The sequence below is a fragment of the Lepidochelys kempii genome, chromosome 20 (genome assembly GCF_965140265.1).
Source record: "Lepidochelys kempii isolate rLepKem1 chromosome 20, rLepKem1.hap2, whole genome shotgun sequence".
NCBI classification, from domain to species: Eukaryota; Metazoa; Chordata; order Testudines; family Cheloniidae; genus Lepidochelys; species Lepidochelys kempii.
Genome location: NC_133275.1, coordinates 4,204,900 through 4,229,136, shown reverse-complemented (window position 1 = coordinate 4,229,136; position 24,237 = coordinate 4,204,900). Strand labels below are relative to the sequence as shown.

At 49.1% G+C, this 24,237-nt stretch overlaps 1 protein-coding gene across 3 annotated transcripts in view; it reads left to right on the top strand.

The window, feature by feature from the left end:
- The first annotated feature begins 1,102 nt into the window (after positions 1–1,102).
- Positions 1,103–24,237, top strand: part of CSRNP2 (cysteine and serine rich nuclear protein 2) — a 29,377-nt gene continuing 6,242 nt past the window's right edge. For all 3 annotated transcript variants that reach the window (XR_012155773.1, XR_012155772.1, XM_073319400.1), the window contains exons 1-3: positions 1,103–1,288; positions 19,509–19,763; positions 21,210–21,469. Coding sequence is in view for 1 of the 3 variants with exons in the window: in XM_073319400.1 (XP_073175501.1) it covers positions 19,613–19,763; positions 21,210–21,469 (411 nt within the window). In the remaining 2 variants the exon portion in view is untranslated. The remainder of the gene's footprint in view (positions 1,289–19,508; positions 19,764–21,209; positions 21,470–24,237) is intronic.

The window sequence follows — 24,237 nt, the reverse complement described above, 5'->3', positions numbered from 1 at the left end:
TAATTGCCTTGGGGTTTAAACTGTAAAGATTATGTTTAATGATCTGTAAGGCTTGGCGATTGCTGTACATGAGAAAATCGTTTCCATCCTGGAGACCTCAATGACTGAAAATGCACAGAGGCTCCAAGGACCCTTCTGCTAAATGCATCTTTATTGCACATACTCCATCCAGTGGTGATCCAGGATATTACATTACTCAACATTTGTACTCTTTGTAATTGAAGGGTGAGTAATAATATTAAAGCAAAGCTAAAAACCTTTGCAATAAAGGGAATTCATTTTGCAGTGCTGGAGACCACACCAGCCTTATTCCTAGCAGCTGTCCGTGCAAGCTCTTTCTGCAGGCAAACAAAGAGCTGTGTGATGCAGAAGATGAGTACTCAAGGACACAAAGCAGGTAGTGGGGGGGGGAGGGGCAGCAGAGGTAGTGTATATTTGGTGGGTTAGTTTTTGCCCAAATTCCTCCCTTGTTGCCTGCCCTTTTGATACTTTAAATGTGTGGAATAGCAAAAGCTTCACCTTAGTCCTCCCTAGGACCTGCTCTGTGTTGCAAACTTTCACACTATGTGATGTTAAAACTGCAGCTGTGTGTGTGTTATGAATGTGACCGTTTACTTTTAGAAAAGCTTATGCGTCTCGCTTTTGCTTTTTAAACAAACAAAACAACCCAAAGCTCCTAGCCGTGGAGCAACTGGAGAAAAGCCTGACCCTGTTCCTCTCAGGGCTCCACTAGCAGAAGGCAAAAAGCAGCGGTGGCTCTTTTACAAAAGGCATCTCTTCCCCCAAGCTCCTCACTGGCCAGCTTGGTTTTTTACCCAGCAGGTGCAATAGTGTGTTCTTCCCAAGGCAGCTGGGAAACCTGATTTTCCCTTACAGCTGGGAAGCCTTCTGTCTCCCAGGCTTATCCCCCTTGCTTGAGGGCTAAGCATTGGCCTACACCTCCTCGCAAGCTCCTCCTTCCGGACTCCATTTCCCAGCGGCCATTGCGCGAGCAGGGCTCTCAGGACTCCGTTTCCCAGGCTGCGCGGGCGGGGGAGAAGGTCACGTGCTCCGGGCTATATAAGGGGAGGCGCTGCGCCGGCAGCCCCATTGTTATCGCCGAGCCGAGCCGGGGCGGGTGTGTCCGGTTAGAGCCCGAGAGCGCCGAGCCGCCTCCGCCCCGCTCCGCCCGGCCGGACCCTCCCCCCCGCTCCCCGTGGCGCGGAACCGCCCGGGAGCCCGGGCCTCGCCCTGCAGCCCCGGCCCGCGCGGCGGGGAGGAGGGAGCGGCGGGGAGGGACCCGCAGCCGGTGAGTGACGCGGGGGCAGTCGCCGCTTCCCGCCCGGGGGGGGGGGGGGGAGGCGACTGGGGGCCCCCTTGACTCCTACTGGGGGCGGGTGGAGCATGGAGGCTCTTGCCCTCACGTCTCCGGCGGGGGGGAGGGGCGAATATTGGGGGGCTCTTTCCCTCAGTCTCATTAGGGGGGCGAATATAGGGGGGCTCTTGCCCTCACGTCTCCGGCGGGGGGAGGGGCAAATATTGGGGGGCTCTTTCCCTCAGTCTCATTAGGGGGCGAATATAGGGGGGCTCTTTCCCTCAGTCTCATGGGGGGGTTCTCACATCTCCGGGGGGGCTCTTTCCCTCACGTCTCCGGCGGGGGGGAGGGGCGAATATTGGGGGGCTCTTTCCCTCAGTCTCATTAGGGGGGCGAATATTGGGGGGCTCTTTCCCTCAGTCTCATTAGGGGGGCGAATATTGGGGGGCTCTTTCCCTCAGTCTCATTAGGGGGGCGAATATAGGGGGGCTCTTGCCCTCACGTCTCCGGCGGGGGGGAGGGGCGAATATTGGGGGGCTCTTTCCCTCAGTCTCATTAGGGGGGCGAATATTGGGGGGCTCTTTCCCTCAGTCTCTGGGGGGGGTTTCTCACATCTCTGGGGGGGGCTCTTTCCCTCACGTCTCCGGTGGGGGGGGAGGGGCGAATATTGCGGGGCTCTTTCCCTCAGTCTCATTGGGGGGTGAATATTGGGGGGCTCTTTCCCTCAGTCTCATTGGGGGGGTTCTTTCCCTCACGTCTCCGGGGGGGGCGAATATGGGGGGTCTCCTCCCCTCAGTCTCCTGGGGGGGTCTCCTCACATCTCCTGGGCGGGATTGGGGCATTTTCCACGTGGGTGGGGAGGCGTATTGGGGGGGGCAGAAAGGGCATCCGCTCCCCCTCGGGTGGGGTGGTCAAATAGTGTTGGAGGATAGGTGGGGTAACCCTGCTCCCTTGGGTGTTGGTATGGGGGCTGCATAATGGGGGGCGTCCCCTCTGCCTGGGATGGGAGGGGGGCAGGTAGACCATCCCCTTCACCGCTGAATGTTCATGGGGGGGGGCTGTCTTATGGGATTACCACTGGAGGGGAAATGTGGGGCTGTGGGGAACGTATCTGGAGGGGCAGGTGAGGCAGCGCCTCTCCTTGGATGGGGTGTTGTGCTGAGGGTTGCAGTGGGGGGCTTTTGGGGGGGGGAGGACATTTGGGTTATGCTGCTTGAGTTGGGAGCTGGGAGCGATGAGCTGTAGGGGTTATTGTGGAGCATTCCCTGGCCCAGCCTTACTAGAGACATTGTGGGGGGGGGATATAGGGGGGAGGGGCAGGATGGATGGAAGGTTGTGACTTTCCCCCCTCAGGGAAGGAGGTTGGAGGTATTAAAGCATCCCACAACGGGCTCTTGGTGATGTGATGGACCCATTCTCTTGTAGGAGGTGCTGGAAAGCATGTTTCCTCACAGGCATCCAGGCCAAGGGGTCAGTGTGGCATAGCATGCTCCCCTCCCCCACCCCCATTTATAGTAGGAGTTAAGGTCACAGAGGGGATAGAGCTGGCCCTGCTGGAGTCTTGCAGAGCCATGGTAACCTCCATGTGCCCCCTCTTTCCTTCTTACTGACATTATCAGGGGCGAGCTGCCCCCTCAGCTTCACGCTACTCTTTCCACCTCTGTCTGAGTGTGAAATCTTTCCCTTTTAAACCAGGTGAGGAAAACATCAGTAAAGCCAAGCAGAGCTAGCGCAGTTTCTGACTCTGTGACCTTACGCCTGTCCTGTTTGAAGCTTGGCTGGAAAGAAGGTCATGGATGAGTATGGATTTCCCTATCATGTTATCCAGCAGTAACCCTAATATCATCAAAGTCTTTGGAACATGACCTTGATGCCCATCAAGTCACCATTGGTGACTTGGGGCTGATCAAGCCTTAAAGGCCTGATTCTGATATTAAACGGGCCTCTATGAGCATCAGCATGTATTGGGGTTGCACTTTTTGCAGATGAGCTTAGCTGTGCAGAGGAGGTTCGGTAAGAGCTTTAAAAGGTTTGTCTAGCTGTAGCGTTTGTGAAAGATAGTATTTTAGGGTGCATCTACACTAGGAAAATTCAGGCTATGTTTACCTCTGGTGGTAGCAACCATATAAGCTGTAGTGTAGATGTGGGACAGGTATTTCTACCACTGTCATTTTGATACAGTGGTGAATATAAATAAACATGTCTCTTGAGTATGCTATAACTTTCACCATTGCTACCACTGGTGGAGAATGGAGGGTCTGTATCTTCCATGATCTGATGTGAATCTTGTGGCTCACCTGTTGTTTTAATGAACAGACAGACTGAGCCCTGATCTCTGGCATGTCAGCCCTACTAGAGTTAGAGCATTGTGTGTGAAATAAAATAGCCACAAATCTGAATGGCTGACAAAGGATGATAGCTGAACCCAGTGGGAAATCCTTACTGGTTTCAGAGGAACAGCCGTGTTAGTCTGTATTCGCAAAAAGAAAAGGAGTGCTTGTGGCACCTTAGAGACTAACCAATTTATTTGAGCATGAGCTTTCGTGAGCTACAGCTCACTTCATCAGATGTTTACCGTGGAAACAGCCTGGGCAATAACTGCTGAACTCTTGACATTTACCAGGAAGCTGTCACTTTGTGCATTTTCTTAGGGGTTGTCCCATCACAGTGGCAAGTCTCTAATCTGGTGTGTAATTAACCTATATTCTGTGGCTTGCTGACATGGGTTTTTGATGACACTGCCCTAGTCAGCTATATAGAAGCTATTTGAGGTCTTGACTGGGTTCTCTCTGCTCTCACTACACTTTAGAGGTGAAACTCATGGATATGCATCCAATCAGATGGTGATGGGAACCTTACTGGTTATTCACATTCTTGTTGCCAGCCTCTAGTTTGATACTCTCAACTTCTGGAACCTGCGCAGAGCTTTTCATGCTTTATTCCTCCTCGCCTCCCCCAGTTGAAATGGTTACCAAACACACTGTTCTAGCCCTAGCTAGTGAAATAGAAGTTGATGATTGTACTTCATGAAGCAGTTCCCTCAATCAAACCCAATGCAAATCCCTTTACCATGTGTATATCAAATACATTCCACAGGCTTCTTATTAGGATGCATGCCCTTGTAAAAGGGGTGGGGTGCTTCACTTGCCTTTAGGAGGAATGGTCGACATCGGGTTAGATTCTTTGTGGTTGCTATTTCTTCTCTGGCATTATAATCATTTCATGGTGTTTGTTGTGTTCGGTATTGTGCCTTGGAGTGTTGTATAATCTAGACTCCCTGGTGTGCTGGAGATGTGTAGACCACACACACTTGTCTGGCATTCGCCGAAGCAAGCTACTTTACATTTATTCTGAAACAGTTTAGAATATCGACTACTCTGCATGCTGGCACAGGTATAGAATTGTTCGTTTTATATCTAATGCATCTACTGACACCTGGCCAGTGAGAGCAGCTGTAGTAAGGGCTGCTCTAGTGTAGGTGTTGCTTTGTGGCTTTCCCTGGTGTTTGTGGAGGTCTCTAGATGTCGAGTAGTAGGTATTTACGGCTCTTTCCCAGACCCTCAGCATGTTTCACTGTTCTCTCTCTGACATCACCTTACATCAGTGGGGTGTGTTGCTCTGCAGTGATGGTGCCGTGTCATTCTGGGCAATGTTATTCCTGCTGCATAATTGGTAACAAGTGAGATCGTAGTCTGAGATCTTGGGTGAGATTAGCCCACAGCAGAGGGGTGTGAACCCCTTTCTCTGGAGGCTTCAACTTGGAGGAATGTGAGCCTCCCTCACCCATTTGTTTTAAAAAAAAAAAAAAATCCTCCCCCTTAAAATAGCTGCTGGGAGCAGCCTTGCTTCTCTCAAGTAAATGTGAAAGCGCAGGCTAGTTCCTGTTCTTATTGACTATTCCTCATGTCTTAAAGCTGCCTTGACTGAAGAAAATTGGAGTTTAACACTTCACAGCATAAAATGGGGCCTTTCTGAATTTCTGGACTGACCTGATTGAGCATGATCCATTCTTAAAGGTGCCCTGTACCACCTAGAGCAGGAGTGTGGAGTTCATTCTGTGGATAGGGATGAATCCCACATCTAATTATGGTCTGTATACCAGACTAAACATTGAGGCCTGTGTGTTGTCCTTGAGCCACAATGGGGCTGCCACTGATGTCAATGGCAGTATGCACAACAATATGGAACTAAAAGTTTAGTTGTCATTTTATTGTTCAGTACCTTATTATCATAGAGAGCATCACCCTGTGGGAGACTGTGCTCCCCTTAAGATCCCTGCAATTTCTCTTTTCTTCCTCTTCCTTTCTCTTCTTCTCATCCTCTTCAGGGAACTCATCATTTCTTCCCCCTTCCCCATCCATCTGCTAAAATGACCAGTAATGAAATAAAGTGCTGTCAGCACTGGCCTAGTTAACACTCCTGTGAGACCACTGCAGGGCAGGGAGTTCACACTTCTCTGAATCATTATTTCTTCTTCAAGTGATTGGTCCCTATATGTATTCCAAACATGGGTGCCCATGTGCACAATGCACCGGAATCAGGTGGTTTTCTTAGCAGTGTCCATTGACACACCCCCTCCCACCCCCCAGTGTCCCCTCATGCTCACAGCCGAGGGTATAATAGGCCGTACTGGTCGACGCCTCTTCAGTTCCCTCTTACCACCGTATGGCCGGAGTCTTAGCTTGCTAAGAGAGTGATCTGCTTTCTGTTTCCTGTATATAGTTGTACATAGCTGTTTTAGTGGTTTAGAGTTCTTCTTAGATAGTGTAGGTTTTCTCCCCGTTTGGGGAAACGGGCTTTAAGAACCGTGCCTCTTGCCCATGCTCATTTTCTGTGAGCGACAAGCACCAGAGTTGCCTCTATTGCCTTGGCAAGGCTTATATCACAGCCCGCTGTGCTGTTTGTAAGTCCTTTGCACCTTGAATATGGGAGGCTCGAGAGCTTAGCCTCTGGAAATTAATGGAAGAACCCATGCATCCCAGGGCGCACTCAGATCTGGGACCCGCAGAACCACCGGTACAGAGACCATCACAGCTGGTGAGTACCTTCTGAGCACCTTCCAAGCTCTGGATCCATTGGTACTGAAAGTGATGGGCAAGCCTGCCATGAGGGTAAAAAGCATGGACACGGGCATAAGAGCAGATCCCCGTCCTGGATTGCCCAGCGGTTCCTCCCCGAACCCCGCCAGGTCAGGTGAGAGGTTGCATGTGGATCTGGCTGGACCAGCTTCCAAGCTGCACCACATTGAGAGCAAGGCAAAGCGCAAGTGGGATCTGGTCGTACCGACAACTGTCTCGATACCCCCGCCGGCACCCTCACCAGCATGCACACTGTCCATCATGCCAGTGCTTCTAGGCTTATCGGATCAAGCAGCACCACTGATGCTGTCTGGGCCCTCTGCCATGTCCAGGGGGACACCATGCTCTCCTGGGCAGTTGGAGCCTCTGCTCTTGATGGAGGAGCTGCTCCTCTATACCTACTTTCTCCGCTCCTCTCTGGACCCCCACTTGCCACGGTACTTCCCTCTCCGGCAGATGAACCTTTGCTGCCACTGGAGAAGCATGTCCCGTTGCTATATCACAGCCCTCTGATACCAACAGTCCACCACAACCACCTGCTTGACCCAACCCAGCAGCAGTTGAAACAGCAGTTTTGACATGCAGGTCGAGAACTGCAAAGCTCCCCCAATATCTCCTGTGGTACCCCCTATTGTCATTGCGGGCCATCTTCCCCTATTTGCCCACAATTGGGGCAAGCTCACATGGACAGTTGGGTACTGGAGATCATCCATCGTGGATACTCCATAGAATTCTTATTATTTCCCCCTCATCATTCTCCACCCAGGACTTCCCCTGGGAACCCATCCCTTCAGCGCATCCTCCCACAAGAAGCAGACACTCTGCTTCTCACTGTACTTCCTCATCCCGAAGAAGGGTGGAGGGTAGCACCCCATTATAGATCTTTGAGCACTCAATGCCTTTATCAGGAAATCCAAATTCCATATGGTGATGCTGACATTGATTATCCCAATGTCTGGGGCCTGGTTTGCGGTTATCAATGTGAAAGATGCCTACTTCCATGTTGGCAGTCACCTGACCCACCGGAAATTTCTCTGCTTCTGCGTGGGCCACCACCATTACCAATTCTGAGTCCTCTTCCTCATCATAGAGACTGCTCCATGAGTCATCACCAAAGTCTTTGCCGTAGTAGCAGCACAAATGCGCTGCCTTGGCTATTCGGTGTATCCCTACCTAAACGACTAGCTCCTTTGTCATGCTGTCCTGACAAGAACTCAACTCTGCCATCCTTGCCCTTTGTGCTCTCCTCACATCTCTGGGTATTTGCATTAACGAGGAGAAGTCAGATCGACTCCGTCGCAGCACGAGTCTTCACTCTGGAGGACCTCTTTGCAACGCGGACAGCTATGATTGCGGGCCTCTGCCACAGCCCGCACACCATGGTCCACCGTTCTCTCCCTCCTTGGACATGTGGCAGCCTATACCTCCGTGACACCACACACACTTCTACGTATGCGTTGCCTCCAACTGTGGCTCCTCTACAGACCCCAGAAGGACCATTTGGAAGCTGGGGTTGTTGTCCCCCACACGGTTCTGGCCTCCCTTACCTGGTGGGCTTATGGCTCCTCCCTAAGTTCTTCCCAAAGGTGGTGTCAGAATTTCACCTCAGTCAGTGCGTCCACCTCCCTGTCTTCTGTCCTAAACTACACAACTCCCTGCACTCCCACAACGTCCGCTGTGCATTGGCATTCTACCTCCATAGAACCCGTGCCTTTCGTGCATCAGTGAATCTGTTTGTAGCCATCGCTGACCAGTCCAAGGGCCAGGCTCTCTCTTCCCAACAAAATCTCCAAATAGGTCTCTAGGTGCATCCGTGAATGCCACATGCTATTCAACATACTGCAACCTGATAGAGTTACAGCACGCTCTATGCGAGCACAAGCAGACACTTCGCCCTGCTTAGCGGACATCTCGTGGCAAGGCACACTTCGCCCTGCTTAGCGGACATCTCGTGGCAAGGCATCTGTTGTGCAGCAACATGGCACTCCATACACACATTCACATCCCACAATGCCACCGCCCCAGGGGCAGCTGTGGATGCTGCAGTGGGCCATGCCATAGTACAGACTGCACTTCCTCTTGTATCCTCACACCCACCTCCACAATGATCACTGCTCACTACTCACCCACATTTGGAATGCATATAGGGACCCTCGGTCGAAGAAGAGGAGGTTGCTTACCTGTAACTGGAGGTTCTGCGAGATGTGTGGTCCTATTTGTATTCCAATACTCGCCCTGCATCCCCTCTACTGCGGACTGGACTACTCAGCAGTAAGAGAGTCACTGGAGAGGCGCCGACCCACAAGGCTAATTCTACTCTCTGCTGCGAGCACGAAGGGATGCACAATGTGTGTGCAGGTCAACGGGCATTGCTCAGAAAACCTTCTGGCACATGGTGTGAATGTGCACCCGCGTTTGGAATACTAGGGACCACACATCTTGAAGAACCTCCACTTACCTGTAAGTAACCTCTCTTTCGGATGCCCGTAGACTCTGAAAGGCAATGCAAGATTTGGGTACACTCGGATCTTGTTTCAAAGGTTTTCTTCTTAGACGTGGGCTAGAAACTGCCTTTTTTTAGTTTTAAAGCTAAAGATCCTGACTACCTCATGCAGCTGACATAAATGCAGCAGGTGGACTGGGTGGCGTGGCCTACAGCAAAGATCTATTCTAGGAGTCATGCGAGAACAGATTTGACTTTTGCCTTTTATCCTTTACAAGCTGCTTATTTAAAGACAAAAAATTAAAAAGACCCAAAGTTGCCATGTTGGTGTGATCAGTGTCTTGTATTCCCACAGGTTTCAGAGTAACAGCCGTGTTAGTCTGTATTCGCAAAAAGTGGTCAGTTTGGATGAGCTATTACCAGCAGGAGAGTGAGTTTGTGTGTGTATGGGGGTGGGGGGGGATGTGAGAAAACCTGGATTTGTGCTGGAAATGGCCCACCTTGATTATCATGCACATTGTAGGGAGAATGGTCACTTTGGATGAGCTATTACCAGCAGGATAGTGAGTTTGTGTGTGTGGTTTTTGGGAGGGGGGTGAGAGAACCTGGATTTGTGCAGGAAATGGCCCAACTTGATTATCATGCACATTGTGTAAAGAGTTGTCACTTTGGATGGGCTATCACCAGCAGGAGAGTGAATTTGTGTGGGGGGGTGGAGGGTGAGAAAACCTGGATTTGTGCTGGAAATGGCCCACCTGATGATCACTTTAGATAAGCTATTACCAGCAGGACAGTGGGGTGGGAGGAGGTATTGGTTCATATTCTCTGTGTATATATAAAGTCGGCTGCAGTTTCCATGGTATGCATCCGATGAAGTGAACTGTAGCTCACGAAAGCTCATGCTCAAATAAATTGGTTAGTCTCTAAGGTGCCACAAGTACTCCTTTTCTTTTTGTATTCCCACAGCTGCTCTACGTGTAAACATGACCAGGCCAGCCACTGCATTCTGCAGGGTGAAAATCTGCCCTAAGCAAAAAGGTTTTCAAAAATTAAGCTGCTGTGTTTTTGGTTTTGTTTTTTTGTTTGTTTGTTTGTTTGTTTTTTTTAAGAAAGAAAGAGATGCTGATACAGTATAAGCTTTCCAGGCAGTTGAGCATGGGGCAACCCCCAGAATCTGAAGCTTAAACAGTCCCTCAGCTGAAACTCTGGACTGAGGGAAGGGAAGAAATAGTAAACTTTTTTTCTGAATTAGGAAGTGGCACTATAGTGAGTAGCCAGATACCAATGAGTAGCAGACTTGAGGGATCTGGCTAAGGCTATTCCTACAGCCAGTGTGTGGGGGAGAGGACCAAATAAAAGATTGGAAATCTATCTGATGAGGAAATAGCGAGCAGAGGTACCCAAAAGGCTTGGGGTTGTAAAGAGTTTCCCTTGAGTCACCCCAGGGGCTTGAAGGTTTGGAGCCTTCATTTCCACTACATGTGGTATGAATGAGATTACTCTGTGGAAGTCTTGACTCAGGCAAAACGAGGTTCAGTGTCTGCCTTATAATGAAGGTTTAGAGAGTCTTACAGCTTGCCTACATAGGGAAATTCACCAGAATAGCCATTGCAGAATAAGCTATTGCTCCCCATGTGGACACACATTTTTATTCCAGAACAGAAAACTTTATTCTGAAGTAATCACTGTGCTTCCAAAGATGAAGCATTGTCCTGAAATAGTCATTTTTATTCTGGTATATTGTTCCCACAAGGGGCACTATTCCAGAGTAGCTTCTTCTGCAGGAGCTATTTTGGTCAATTTCCCCATGGAGACAGACCCCTAAGCAAGTAGGAAACCAGTCTGTAATTGTATCTCAAGTAGATTAGAAGCTCTCAACCCTTTGTTATGGATGTGCCTTTGTTATGGTCCTGGGTGTCAGCTATACCCAGGTCCCTACAGAACTACTCCATTTTGGTTACAGGAAGAATAGTTTCTCATGTGAACATGGGAGATGAAGGAAGCAGGGAGGACTATGGACATGAAGCTGCTTTTCCTCATTAAAGGAGAAAGCGCTCCCAAGTTCATTCTGGTATTTGGTCCCAGCCAATGGCCTTAAGGAACAATAGTGATGCCTTTTTATGTGGCTAGTGTTGCATCTAAAAGAATTCACTCACCCGCTTTCCTGGGGATTTTTCTGGCATGTGGACCTGAGATCAGTGAGAATGGATGGATTGGGACTTGCTGTCATATATTCCTCCTCAGACATTGCTTGGTGGGAGTGCATTCGGTATTTTCTGTACTGCTTTTGCCCACAGGAAGTCCTTGTGAATGATCTAAGCATTCTTTGACAGCTTTCTGCCTCCAATGGTGATCCGTTGACGGAAGGATTTCTAATTGTGACTGAAAGCTGGAGTCTGGTAATGGGTGCTAAATTTATAATGGATTATGAACAAGTAACTAGGGTCTCCAGCTACAATGTGTTACTGATAGGGCCTCATGGATCTTCTGCTTATTAATCAGCCCAGTACTAACTAGCTTTGAACTGGTAGCCATTAGCTTTCTTGAAGACCTGGGACAAAAGAGATGCCATGAGAAGTTGTGTGCAGCCTTTGGGCATGTTAGCCTCAAACTTCTTCCTGGTATGGACCACATGTTAATGCAGAGGCTACCTTGGAGGCATCCCTGTCCTTGCATTCCTTATCACGCGGACCTCCATCTCCCCTTCTGTTCATGCTAACTACCCTGAGGCAACCACAGCAATTGCTGACATCGAAGACTTAATGTTTTCGGCTTCTTTGTATGCCATTTATTAAATGGAAACAAGAAGAGTTGATATGGTGTGACCAGCCATGGAACACAGTATGGAAACGTTTGTCCTTGGCTGGCTTTTCGTAGTGGAGTTCCCTTGCCAGTTGCCACCTTCAGTGATAGAATTCTTCTCTCATGTTGAATTCACCACCCAAAGAGCAGGCCATGCTCAAAAATCTTGGTGTGCTGGCACTAAGCTTTCCTTCTCCTATCTCTCTGCGCATACCTCCTATCCTCCCCTCCACCCCAAAGTTTATGGACCCCATGCCTTTTAATCTATCTATCTGTGCTCACCATCTTGTCCTGAATGTCTTAACTACATCAAGGGCATTGTCTTTGGTCCCACAAAGTCCCTGCTCTGCAGCATTCTGCATCTACCTTCTCTCCAGTGCGAAACGGGACCATTCTCACCCCCGCCTCCGATCTTGCCTTCCACTGGCACTCTTTATTTTCTCCCTCTGAAAACTCTGCATGGATTTGCTCCAGCTGACCTTGTAGGTCTTGGTCTTCCTGTGCTTTCCCGACTGCTCTGCGCTTTCACGCAAGCTCACCACTCTTGTCATAAGGGCCTTCACCATTGCAGCTTTAACTGTATCCAACTCTTAAAGCCGTTTGTCTTGAAAGTTGTTACCTGAGATGACATTTTATATTTTAAAAGCAGTCACTTTTGGGGTATGAATTGTCCCTTCTTGCTTCTGCTGGAAGTAGCACTTGTCCTGCTCTGATAACATACCAAAATCCTAATCCCACTGAATAGCCCTAGTGAATGTGGAACTGGAGTGTCTCCTAATAGAAAGATGCTATGGGAAAGTTTCTTAAATGTTTCCCTGGTGCCAGGTTTTGGCATACGGTACCTGCCAGCCCTGCCTGTGTGCCCATTCCCTGTAGAGAGATTAGCAGGTGCGTGTCTCTTGGGCTCAAAGGCTCCAGAGGTCTCTGTGCGACCTGCCGCGGTGTGTCTCAAATGTTTTTTACAAGTGCATTTTCTGTAAATTAACGTAGTTTGATGCAGTGAATGAATGAAACTGGCTTTTTCCTCTGTCCTGCAGAAAGGATGTGCATGCTGGGCAGGGACAGCTGCCCTCCCCTGCATACCGGGGAAAGGAATTGAGCTGATGAAGAACAAGCTTATCTGGGTAGGATGATTGGCTAGTGTTCCAGGATTAGCTGGAATTCTCTCACTGCTCTCTCATCCTCCCTGGCACCCTCCTCAAATTCATCTTTGCTCCCCCTCCAAAGACATTTACCACCACCACCACCACCCCCCACACACACAAAGAATCTACTTTGGTTCTGCTGGCCCCTTTGTAAGGAGTCTTTCACTGTTCAGCGCCTGCTGCTCTCTTCTGCCTTTCCCATCAACACTTTGTTCCCAGCACCACGGGGCTATTCAGAAAATACTTGAAATTCCTTCCTGTAATGAGAAGCAGGTGATCTAACCCACCATTGAACCGTGGGTCTCCTTTTTAGGGGACAGCCTTAGAGCCCCCTTCTGTTTCTGCCAGGGTCTGGTGCTGCAGAAGGGTCCAGGGCATATCACATGTGGTTTGCTATATTATTCCTTTTTTTTATTATTATTATTTTTTAAAGGCCCTGTAAGGCGAGTCTTGGAGAATGAGTTGTAGGTTAATCCTCTCCACTGTGCATGGGCTTCTGAGTAAACCAGCAGGACTGCAAACAATGGCGTACCAGGGAGTAGCAGACAGGATGCTGCTGTTGACCTCTTAACCCCTCAGTGGAGAAACTCATTAGGATGAGAACCCAAGTGACTGACTTCTGTCAGGCTGTATGCCGGAGGAGGCAAGCTCCACCTACACTAATGTGTTGCTGAGGGAGGCTAATTCAGAGGTGCACTGGAATCCGGAGATTCAGTGGAGTTTGTTAGTTAAATTCTTGGCCGTTTGCTTTCCTTTCTCCCCTAAGGAGAAATCAGGTCACTTAATACTCAGCCGAGGTAACATGCTAGCGCCAGACGTGAACAGGGCCATGTGCTGCAAAAAAAAGACTCTGTCTCTTTTAGCACTTGTTACCAGAAGCTTCTTTTCTTTCTTTTCCTCCCTGCCACCCATGAAATATTTTTCAGTGTCTCTCGCCTTCTGTGGGTGATGAGTCAAAGCCAGAGTGGAAAAGGAGGAGAGATGCCATTGGGCCCTGAGTACAGTTTCTGCTAGTTGATGGTGAGGAAGGGAGCTTGATCTGCTTCCGCTGTTGTCTTGTCTTGTCCCATGATGATGATACCGGGGCACGAAGTTTGAGAATGAAGTTGGCAGTTCTTACGGCCCCTTTGTAAGATCTCGATCCAAGGTGTCAAATCTGAAGAGCTTCAACTTCCCCAGTATGGTTCTGGATGCCCATTACATACACATGCATGATGTCCTAGGGGGCAGATGCCTATCTGTTGACAGCTCTGCTAGAAACTGTAAAAGGGGATGGGTCAGTTTCCCTGTATGCAGTAGCATCGTGTTTCTGAACCCTCTTCTGCAACTTCGGGTGGGAATATGATTGCCAGAGCCCCATTAGCCAGAGATTTCTTCTGGAAACACCTCAGTATCGCAATGAGGTTGGTGATGGATTTTACTGTTGAAGGGAGCTTGTTTCTTGGGGGTGGTGGTGTCCCCCTTCTTCAAACTCCACCTTATGGTTTTGACTTGACTTCCTCTGCCCTTTGCCAATGTGTCTCTTTGCTCCAGCTGTCTCTGTCCTCCACGCATCAGTGTCATTGCCTCTTACTATCTTCTCCTTGCCCTGTTCCTCTCATTTCCCTTCCTTTCAATGTCCCTTCTTCATTCACTTTCCTTTCCATTTACCACCCCCCCCAAAAAAAAAAAAACTGTGGCACTAACATGCTGTTTGGTGCCATCCCATTGTTCAGTCTGCTGTGTTGTTCTACCCCTTCCCCCACCTCATTTCTGTCTTGTCTATTTAGACTGTGAGATCCTTGGCAGGGACTGTCTACTACTCTGTGCAGTGCCTAGCACGGTGGGGCCCCTGTTCTTAGTTGCTTCTTAAGCACTACTGTAATAAAGAAGATGAAAAATAATTTACCAAATTTGATCACACCCAAGGTCCATCTAGCTTGGTGTTCTGTCTGCCAGCAGTGGCCAGTGCCGTAATTTTCAGAGGCAGGCATAAATACCGCCAGATGTGGGATAATTTGCTCCCCCTCACACACTCCACATGACCTCTAATAGAGATTGGCTCAAGCCCTGAAGCATGATACTTAATATCCCTTCCAACATTTTTGTTGTCATTAAGTAAGATAACACTGGAAATTCTCGTAATCCATATAAATTGTATCTCAATAGGCAATATGGCAGGAGTAAGATTTTTGGGAGGGACCTGACTGAGATGGAGGTGGCTTGAAGGGGATGGAAGAAATTTCCTGTGTTGGTGAGAAGATGACGAGGGGGGTACTGAGGCAGGCATCGTTAGCATTGCAAAGGGAGGTGGGAATGTGAAAGAAGATCAGGTCAGATGTAGGCAGGAGCTTTGAGATGCAGAGCTTTGGAGGCAAAGGCTGACCATGTGAAGGGGATGCGCAGTGCAAAGGGGAATGGGTGGAGCATCTCCAAGGGGAGAGGTGATATTCTGGTCAAACAGGTGAGCAGGATGCCTTTGGCAGCAGCAGCAATTTGGAGGGGTTCAGTAGTCCCTTGGAAGCATCTGGACCTCAGTCCAGTTAAATCAGTGCAAACCCTTGTGTAGACACTGAGTTTTGGTTGAAGAAGGGCTTATTTCAGTTTAGCTTAAACCAGTTCCTAATCAGTTTCAGCTAAAATGAAATAAGCTGGTTTAAATCAAATAAGAGCATCCCAGCAGCCTTCGGCACTGGGTTAACTAAATCAGTTTAACATCCCACCTCTTCAACTGGTGTAACTCTGCTTATAGGCAAACCTGAGGATGCTACTGCTCAGCCTCCTGGGAGTAATTTGATATTTGCAAAGTGCTCATTGACTTCATAGCTTCTCCTTTTCTGCTGTGTCAGCTGTATGAGAATCGCAGGTTTTTACTCCGCTTGTTTTTGGGGCGGGGGAGCAGTCTCATTTCCTCTTGATTTTTGAAGAGGTTGGAGGCCCCCAGAACCCTGGAGCAAATCCATGCGCTTTTAACCGTTCAGTGCAGGGAAGAGTCCAAAGCTGGAGGCTAAGGGGTGGGGCTGCTCCCCATTTTGTTTGAAGGAATTGAGCGTGGACTCGTTTGATTCCCCCAGGAAGCTCCATCCTGCAGTCAGAAGCCTCTTGCCTCTCCTGCAGTCAGCTGACATGTTTTTCAAACCCATTTGTTCGACTTGTTGTCATGGGAACAGTTGCTAGCTTGTTGAAGGGAATAGACAAGTGCAGAGAAGACTGAGGGGAGGGGAAGGCTGGGTGGGTGGGTGTTGGGCTCAGGATCCCAACCCTGATCTCGGAGAAATTAGTTTAAAAACTATCCTGAACATGTGCAATGGTCTGGGCAAGGTATAAAGGGTAAGATCACTCTCCTTGGCTTGTTCTGATACAGTTGTGTTATGGTTTGAATGGCACTTCCTATAAACTCCAGCCTGACTCTCTGAGGAGGAGATCTCAGCATTTGGCTGGCCTTATCACATTCTCCTGCCCGTCAGACCACTTTCCCATCAGACCGCACCTCTGAAGACAAAGGTCTGTATGTCTGGGTCTCTCTCTCTTGGCCCTGGCAAAGATGCCTTTTTAAAAAGCATAAAGACTGTCTCTCCTATCTAGCTCTGAGGAGACTGTCAGCTGCCCCAGGTTTCCCCGGGGTATTCTGTATTCATCTGCCTCTGAAGAAGGGCACAGATCAAAGTCATTCTGGTCCAAATCATCTGTATCTTGGTGACCCATGCCTCTAAACATCAGGCACAAGAGAAAGGATGCCTGTTTCACACTGCTCTGCTGTATCTTGACTTGGCAAGTGAGCACTGCTTTATAATGAATGTCTCTCTGCTTGAAGTGGGGATGAGGAGAGAACTACCCACTTTGAGTCAGTCTCTTCTCCCCACTGAGTTTCTGAAGTGCCCGGTTTGTTAACGAGGCTGGGTGTGTGGCCTTTCCAGGCTTCGCATAGCCTGGGTCCTGTGCCCTCCTGTTAGGGCATGCTGGTGGGAAGATGAGGGGGGAAACATGCATGAACCTTTTTTTGGAGCAGAAGAAATACAGCCTCCTGTAGGCTCAACATCTTTCAACTCCTAGGATTTGGACAGAGCAGCTGATCTGACTGGAATTAGTTTAGGCCGCACTCTATTATAGGCAGGACTAGTTAGTGATTTGTTCCTAGAACAGTCCCCAGCTCTGCTTTTAGTGTGGAAATCAGCTAGGAAGACCGCGCTGAAGCTGAGAACAATGCTGCTGATAGCAGCTGGTTCTAATTTTTTCTGTGTTCAACTCTAGTCCTAGTGTTAATAGCAAATACAGTATAAACCTGTGACCTGTTACACTAGTCTTCTCATGAGAGCACTGGATCCTAAAACGAGAACTTGATATAATCATGGCTGCTTTTGTGTATAGGAGCCCCCGGCTTCCTGTGATGCCACTTCTAAACTAAGGCCTTGTCTACATGAGAGAATTGAATGTGTTTTACCTTAAAGGGGGTGATTTTAAACCAGTGTAGTTAAACTGGCACAAATGGCTGTGCGGACTCTTGTATTTTGATTTCAGCCAGACTTATTTTCATTAGGTTATGTCAATTAGGAATTGGCTTAAACTAAACCAATATAAGTCACTCACTCTTAAACTGAAATAAGAGGGTCTATGCAGGGATTTGTACCAGTTTAAATAGGTTTGACAACTGATCTAAACTTATATATAGGTGTGACTTTCTTACATGTACATCATGAGAAGAGTCACTCAAATTGCAGTAAGTTATTACATAGCTCATGATGTGTGCTGGGAATTGTGTTCTTGGGTATAGTAGAATCACGGTTTATCTATTTTTTTTTTTTTTTGAACGCCAATCTTATATACAACCAGTTATATGAACCATTTTTCCCAATGGGGGGAAAAATCACATAATGAAAGGGACGTCAGTGAAGAACAAGTTGACATCCCTTCACATCCCAGTGCCTTCAGTGCATTGGAAATTGCTGTGCAGTGGTTTGAAGGACAAGAAGAAAACAATGCAGTGCACCAGATGGCAACTTATGCACTAAACCTATTGTAATTTTGAGATGTCCAATTCCATGAACTCCTCAATCCCCAATTATTTAGTAAAATAGGGGCTCTGTTGTATTTGTGGAGGCTACGGGCTCTTATCTATGGGCTTGATATTCAGCTAAACATGTGCCATATGAACATAAGAACCGCCATACTGGGTCAGACCAAAGGTCCATCTAGCCCAGTATCCTGTTTTTCGACAGTGACCAATGCCAAGTGCCCCAGAGGGAATGAACAGAACAGATAATCATCAAGTGATCCATTCCCGGTTGCCCATTCCCAATTTCTGGCAAACAGAGGCTAAGGACACCATTCCTATTCATCCTAGCTAATGGCCATTGATGAACCTATCCTCCGTGAACTTATCTAGTTCTAAGCCTTTGCCATATGTCTTTCTTTCTACTGTGGGACTCATGTAACGCTCCATTTTTGTGTTAGCTTCATGCTTACAGTCTTCCCCTAGGCCTTGTTTTAAGAGTGAGATTCTCCCATAGTTACAGAGCAGAATAGACAGAGATGGTTAGATAAGAATAGGAAGAATACCTGGGCAGGGTTTGTTGATCCGGTTACCTCTTTTGTGGAATACTTTGAAGTCTTTATAGCTTGTATTCCTCCATATGTGGTAAACATTGTTCACAGTCTAACATATTAGTCACTATTATGTAAAAGCTAGGTGACAGGTCCCTTCTCTCTGTGACAGTCAATGCAGAAACTGAGTAGTCCTAAAGTTAAGAACATAAGAATGGCCATATTGGATCGGACCAATGGTCCATCTAGCTCAGTATCCTGTCTTCCGACAGTGGCCAATGCCAGGTGCTTCAGAGGGAATGAACAGAACTGGTAATCATCAAGTGATCCAGTGATGGGTGGGTTAGTGCTACAATATGTCGAAGTCTCTTCTGAACCCTTCTTGATATGGTTCCTCTGTGCTAATTTGGCCACCAGTTACATTCCATCACCCCAGTGGCTTAGGTCCAGCTGATTCTAAGTATGGAACCTGTTTGATTTAGGCTTCCGGTCCAGCTTCCTTTGGTGGTTTGTGGGCATGCGTTTTTCCTCATCATATCTTCATATGCTACACATAAAGCAGGAACAGACTTTTCTCCCACTCAGCTGAGTGTATGGGACCACGTGTCTGACATGTAACATGTTGAGGAATAGAAAACCCAGCTGGCATCTAAAAGTGTAAATAACTTAAACTCCATGCAGGACTTCTGTCTTGGCAAGTCTGTAGCAAAGGAGGCATTCAACCCTCCCACGGTTCTGTTATGACAACTCTGTATGAGCTTTAGTGTAGTCCTCCCTCTCAGGCCAAGAACAAGTGGTGTGTCGATGGCCCAAATGGTCCCTGTGGGCAGCAGAGTTTGCTGGAGTCCTGGCACAGAGAGTTCTCTTAAGCCAACACCCAAGGCAATAGAAAAGGCTAATAATTTAATGCATAAACATCACTGTAGCACTAAGGGTTTGCTACTGCTGCTTCTCAAACAGTGTGCTGTTACTGGGGCTTGTAACAGCAAGTTTTGGGGGTCTCGATGCCCCAACTTGGAAGAGCAACTGCTAGGAACTCAGCCCAGTACCCCCTTTCCAAGAAGGCGTTTGGCAGCCGTGCATGCTGTGGAGATATGGGGCCTGCTGTACAACAGCCTATAGATGCATCAGTGTAAGCTCAGGGCTGTAGTAATGCAGACAGAAGCTTGGCTTGGTGCTGGTGGATTGCTGACTTTCTCTCCCCTATGCTCCCTGTTTATCCCCAGGTACCCGCTGAGCCTCTGCGATAGCCCTGGGGCTGGTGTTGGAGTTCTTGCAGCTGACCTCTCCTTTTTTATGCTCTTTGGCTCTCCATGCGAGCCAGAGACAAATGGATGCAATCGCCAGCAGCAGCCTCAAGAGGAAGTTCGAAGATGTGGATGTGGGTTCGCCCATCTCCAACTCGGACGATGAGATCTCCAACAGCGACAGCGCCGACAGCTGCGATAGCCTCAACCCGCCAAGCACCATGGGTTTCATACGTGAGTGGCTGAGCTGGTAGTCTGGGGGGTGTTTCTGCAGAGCCGCTCTGTGGCGTTTTGTTTGTCTGACCTCACGGGTGGACCCAGCATATGGCTCGTTTCACGTCACACAGTTTGGTCTCACCAGCGTGAGACAAGTGCAAATCACACCCAGGGGAATGCTGGTGTCCATGCTTTGTGGGCTGAAAAATAGTCAAATGGGTTCTGTCTGGACGGATCTGGTCTCTGCCCTTTCATCTTCTCACACTTGGCTCAGATAGATGACCTTGCCTGAAATTGGACTGCATGGATGCTAACAAATGGTGTGGGGGGAAGCATGGATTGCGTGACCAACTGTCTCCAACCAAGAGCACAGTTGAGATGCTTTTTTTAATTTCCTTGTGCAGCTAACTCTCTTCCCTGAGACTCTCTAGGGATGCTTTAACATTCAGCATGGAAGCTGAGAAAGCTTACCAACCTGACCCTAAAAGATGATCCCTGCTTAGTGCTCCAGAGGAAAGTGATAATGCTAGGAGTATTGTCAATTACCCACTGGTGGTCGGGAAGGATCGGAGGAAGTAGACATTCATAATTCCCCATTAACCCCAAATTTACCATCCCTTTAAAGAAATCACTATCAATTTAGCTTATTTTAACACTAACTTTAAAAAAAAATAGTTTGGATTAGAAATTCGCTTGCCCTGAATTATTATTTAAAAAAATTGATTTTTAAAGAAATTTGGAAGGGATTTTTCTGTTTCCCCCCATTTGGAAAGATCTCCTGGAGGGGCCCAAAAGCCAAGCCATCAAGCCTGTTTGGCCTTGGCTCTCCCCTCTCTTCAGTTTCAGCCTCGCTGTTCCCAGTGGTAAACCCCTTGCAGTGTCAGAGAAGAGGGGCGTGCTGTCAAAAAAAAAAAGCCTGGTGGTTCTGACTATGGATGAAGTAAATAAACTGATAAATATGAGCAAGAGTGAATGAGTGTTTCCAGTAAAAGGAATTTTAGGGCTTACTTGCCAGAAATCTTCAAATGGAAATGTGATTTTTCCCCTTGACACGCTCCCTCTAACCCTATCAGACATTTACAGCCAGAGAGAGGGTCAGTATCCCTGGGACTGGCCTCCCTTCCCCCACTCCCCAAATAGGGTCCTCTTGCAAAGCCCTAGGGGAGGGTAAGGCATTTCCACGCATGAATTCCTCCTCCGTGAGGTCCAGGGTATGGCCTGCTCTGGAAGTTGGCAGCCAGTCCTGATGGACGCAGACATCCCACTTATCCCTCTCCCTCCCGTCCTTGTACCTCTAATCAGCCTTTTCAGGGGCCTGTGCATCAGCAACTCAGAGCAAACCCGCAAGGGTTCATGCGTCTGCTGTGTCATGGAAGAGCTGGGGGTGGTCGTGGCATGAGTAGGGTCCATCCAGAATCCCATGCGCTCGCCCTGTGTCTGACGCTTCCTTCTCTCTGCTCTCAGCCACATCCATCTTGAAGAGGCAGAAGCAGCTGCGCAGGAAGAATGTGCGTTTCGACCAGGTGACCGTGTACTATTTCGCCAGGCGCCAGGGCTTCACCAGTGTGCCCAGCCAAGGGGGCAGCTCCCTGGGCATGGCCCAGCGCCACAACTCCGTCCGCAGGTACACGCTGTGCGAGTTCGCCCAGGAGCAGGAGGTGAATCATCGGGAGATCCTCCGGGAGCACCTCAAGGAGGAGAAACTCCATGCCAAGAAAATGAAGGTATCACTGACAAAGGGGGGGGAGTGGGAGGGGTAAAGGCGCCTAAGAACTCAGTGACTGCTGTGAGAATCCTCAGTCCAGGATCCTCTGTCTGGCCAATAGCAGCTGCTTTGACGGATGGTGCCTGAAACCCAGCAGCTGGGCAGGCATGTGATAAGTAGCCCCCAGAGGAAGTGTCTTCCTAACCCGCCCCCCACCCCGGTAGCATGAGGGCTTGACTTAAATCCTGAAGTAGGAGGGCTTAGATTCCTGCCAGAGATCTTTTAGTACTTACTCTTATAACTCCGGATATTCCTGTCACTGTAAATGTGCACTCCTTTTTTAATCCAATTTGAGCTCATGGTGTCAATGGCATCTGATTGGAAGGGAGATCCACCAGCTGCGTGTGGTGTGAACAGGATTTATTTCGACCTCATTTTAAAGTATGCTGTCTTCCGCCATCACTTGTCTCTTGTCCTCACGTTCTGAGAGCGGGCGGATAGAGGCGCCTGGTTGCCCTTCTCCAGACCATGCTTGATCCTGCGTTGTTCCGTTGCTATTGGCATAGAGAAGGCAGATCGGACGTTGCTATTCACCCCTTCTTGGAATGCAACTGCCCGGTGGGGGGTGGATCTGTGACAGCCAGTTCTGGAGGGATTGGGACCCAAGTTGGGAAGAGCGAGATGCGGGGACGGGGATGATGACTGAGCTTCTTAAGGAGCAGCCAGAGGTAATTTTTTGTCTCAAGTCATCTACTTTTCTCTGTTGTGGGTATTGACCAGAGTGAACAAATCTGTGATGGGGCATGGCCTGCGGCCTGGCAGAGTTCTACCAGTGGTGCGGCTGCAGCCTGGCATGCTAAGAGACAAGATCCTGGCTGGAGCTAAATGTCCTCACTCAGCCTGGCACTAGGTTTTCTGAAAATTTGCCCAATTTCCATCCAGCTTCTAGAGATGAGGCACAAAGGAGACTTGATCAGTGGGGCATGCTATCCCCAATGGATGGGTACCTGGCCTGTGCCCTGGGGGAAGGAGGATTTGCCTAGAGACTGGACTTCCCTTACTGAATGGACGTGTCTGTCTGCAAAGCTAGCCTTTCAAATCAGCCTCTTGCTGCCATGGCAACCTGCTTGGCAAACGGTCACATATCCATCCAGCCTTTAAAGTGCACGCCTCAAACTAGGGCTTTCCCTTACTGGGGCATGTGGCTGCAGGGTGGCTTATGTGGGGCAGATAAACAGGTGCAGAGAGACAGGGCAAATGGTGAGTTGGGGTCTGCAAAGCACCTGCAGCCAATGCAGTCACGAGCAAGAAGCAAGTGGACTTACTGCCACGGGACTTGAACCAGACCCCTGTCCCTTGCCCCAATGCAGCTGCTGTCCCAGGAAAAAGGACTGTGATCCTGGGGGCCTGGCATGAGCCATCAGTGGGCAAGGGGCAATGTCAGCACTTCCCCAGTGGCAAGCAGGGCTATAGAATTGCCGTCTGTTGCAGGGAACCTCCTGGATTGTGGAGAATGAAGGTGGAGTTGCTCTGACTTCCATGGCTCCTGAAATGAGCATTATTAAGCTGGAGTTATTGCATCATGTCTCTCTCAGGAATTTTCCTTCTGCCTCCGCAAACCTGTGGCTTGTCTGATGAAAGCAGCAGCCTCTAGTGTATTGTCATGTATTCCAGCAGCAGCTTCTCCATCATGCCTACATTAGGAACTCTGATTCTTTGCATTTAAAATATAAATGGGGAGGAAAAAAGCCCCGGCTGTAAGAACACACTGTATTGTCGGTTTCCAAGGGTTTGGGGAGCAGAAGGAATGAAAGAGAAGCTGCTGCTCGGCTCTGTATTCCTGTCGGCCCGATCAGGGAGCGTCCTTCATTTCTGTAATGGAAGAGGATTGGGGGCAGAGGGTTCAGGTTTTCTTCAGCTGCTCTGGGGGACAGGCCTGGTGTGTGGGTGGGGCCCGCGGCAGTCCAGGAGCCTTATCTGTAAGTCAGTTGCCCTGCTGAAGCCACTCACGTTGATATTCCTTTAGGATCCCGAGTGCCAGGTCGTGGCACCTTAGCTGCTTTTCAACCACAGCAAGCTGGGAGAGACTTCACTTGCCTGCTCTCCAACAGACGATGCCATGTATGCTGCATCTTGCCCATGGGGGTGCTGCTGCTGCTCCACTCTGTTCCTCTCCTGAGGGGCCAGATATTTTAAGACACGGCAGCCTCCTTTTATCTCCCCACTTGCAGAGGGTGGGGAAGGGCAGCCCGTCTCCTCTGACCTGAGTACAAATTCCTTCCCCAGCACATCTCCAGTGGGTCAGCACAGATGGTGCCCTGCAGGCTATCATAAGCTGAAGGGTTGAAAGCTGGCCTGGCCTAGCAAGGAGCTGAGGAGGGGAAAACCTGGGGCCTGGTGGAGAATCCACTTGCGCGCGGCAGCTTGTTTGTTCATGCTGACTGGTCGCTCAGATCCCCCTGTGAAGCTGATGTCATGTGGAGGGCTGAGTCTCCTGCCTCCTGCTCCAGTTGTGTTGGACAGCTGAGTGAAATGGCATTTTGGCTGTAATGACCTTGGGGCGAAGGGGAGGGGGGGTGCAGGCCCAGCGGTACAAGAGGCCTCTGCGTGGGTGGGGATGAGGCAGTAGGTGACTGGGTCAGATGATGCTATGCAGGGGGAAATTGGGAGGAAAAATCTTTCTCAGCATCTGCTGCTGCTGTTGAAGGTCCCTAGGTGCGTGGTTCCAACTGAGTCTCCCCTTTCCTGGCAGATCGCTTCTCCAAGAGGTAATGCTAGCGGGTGTCT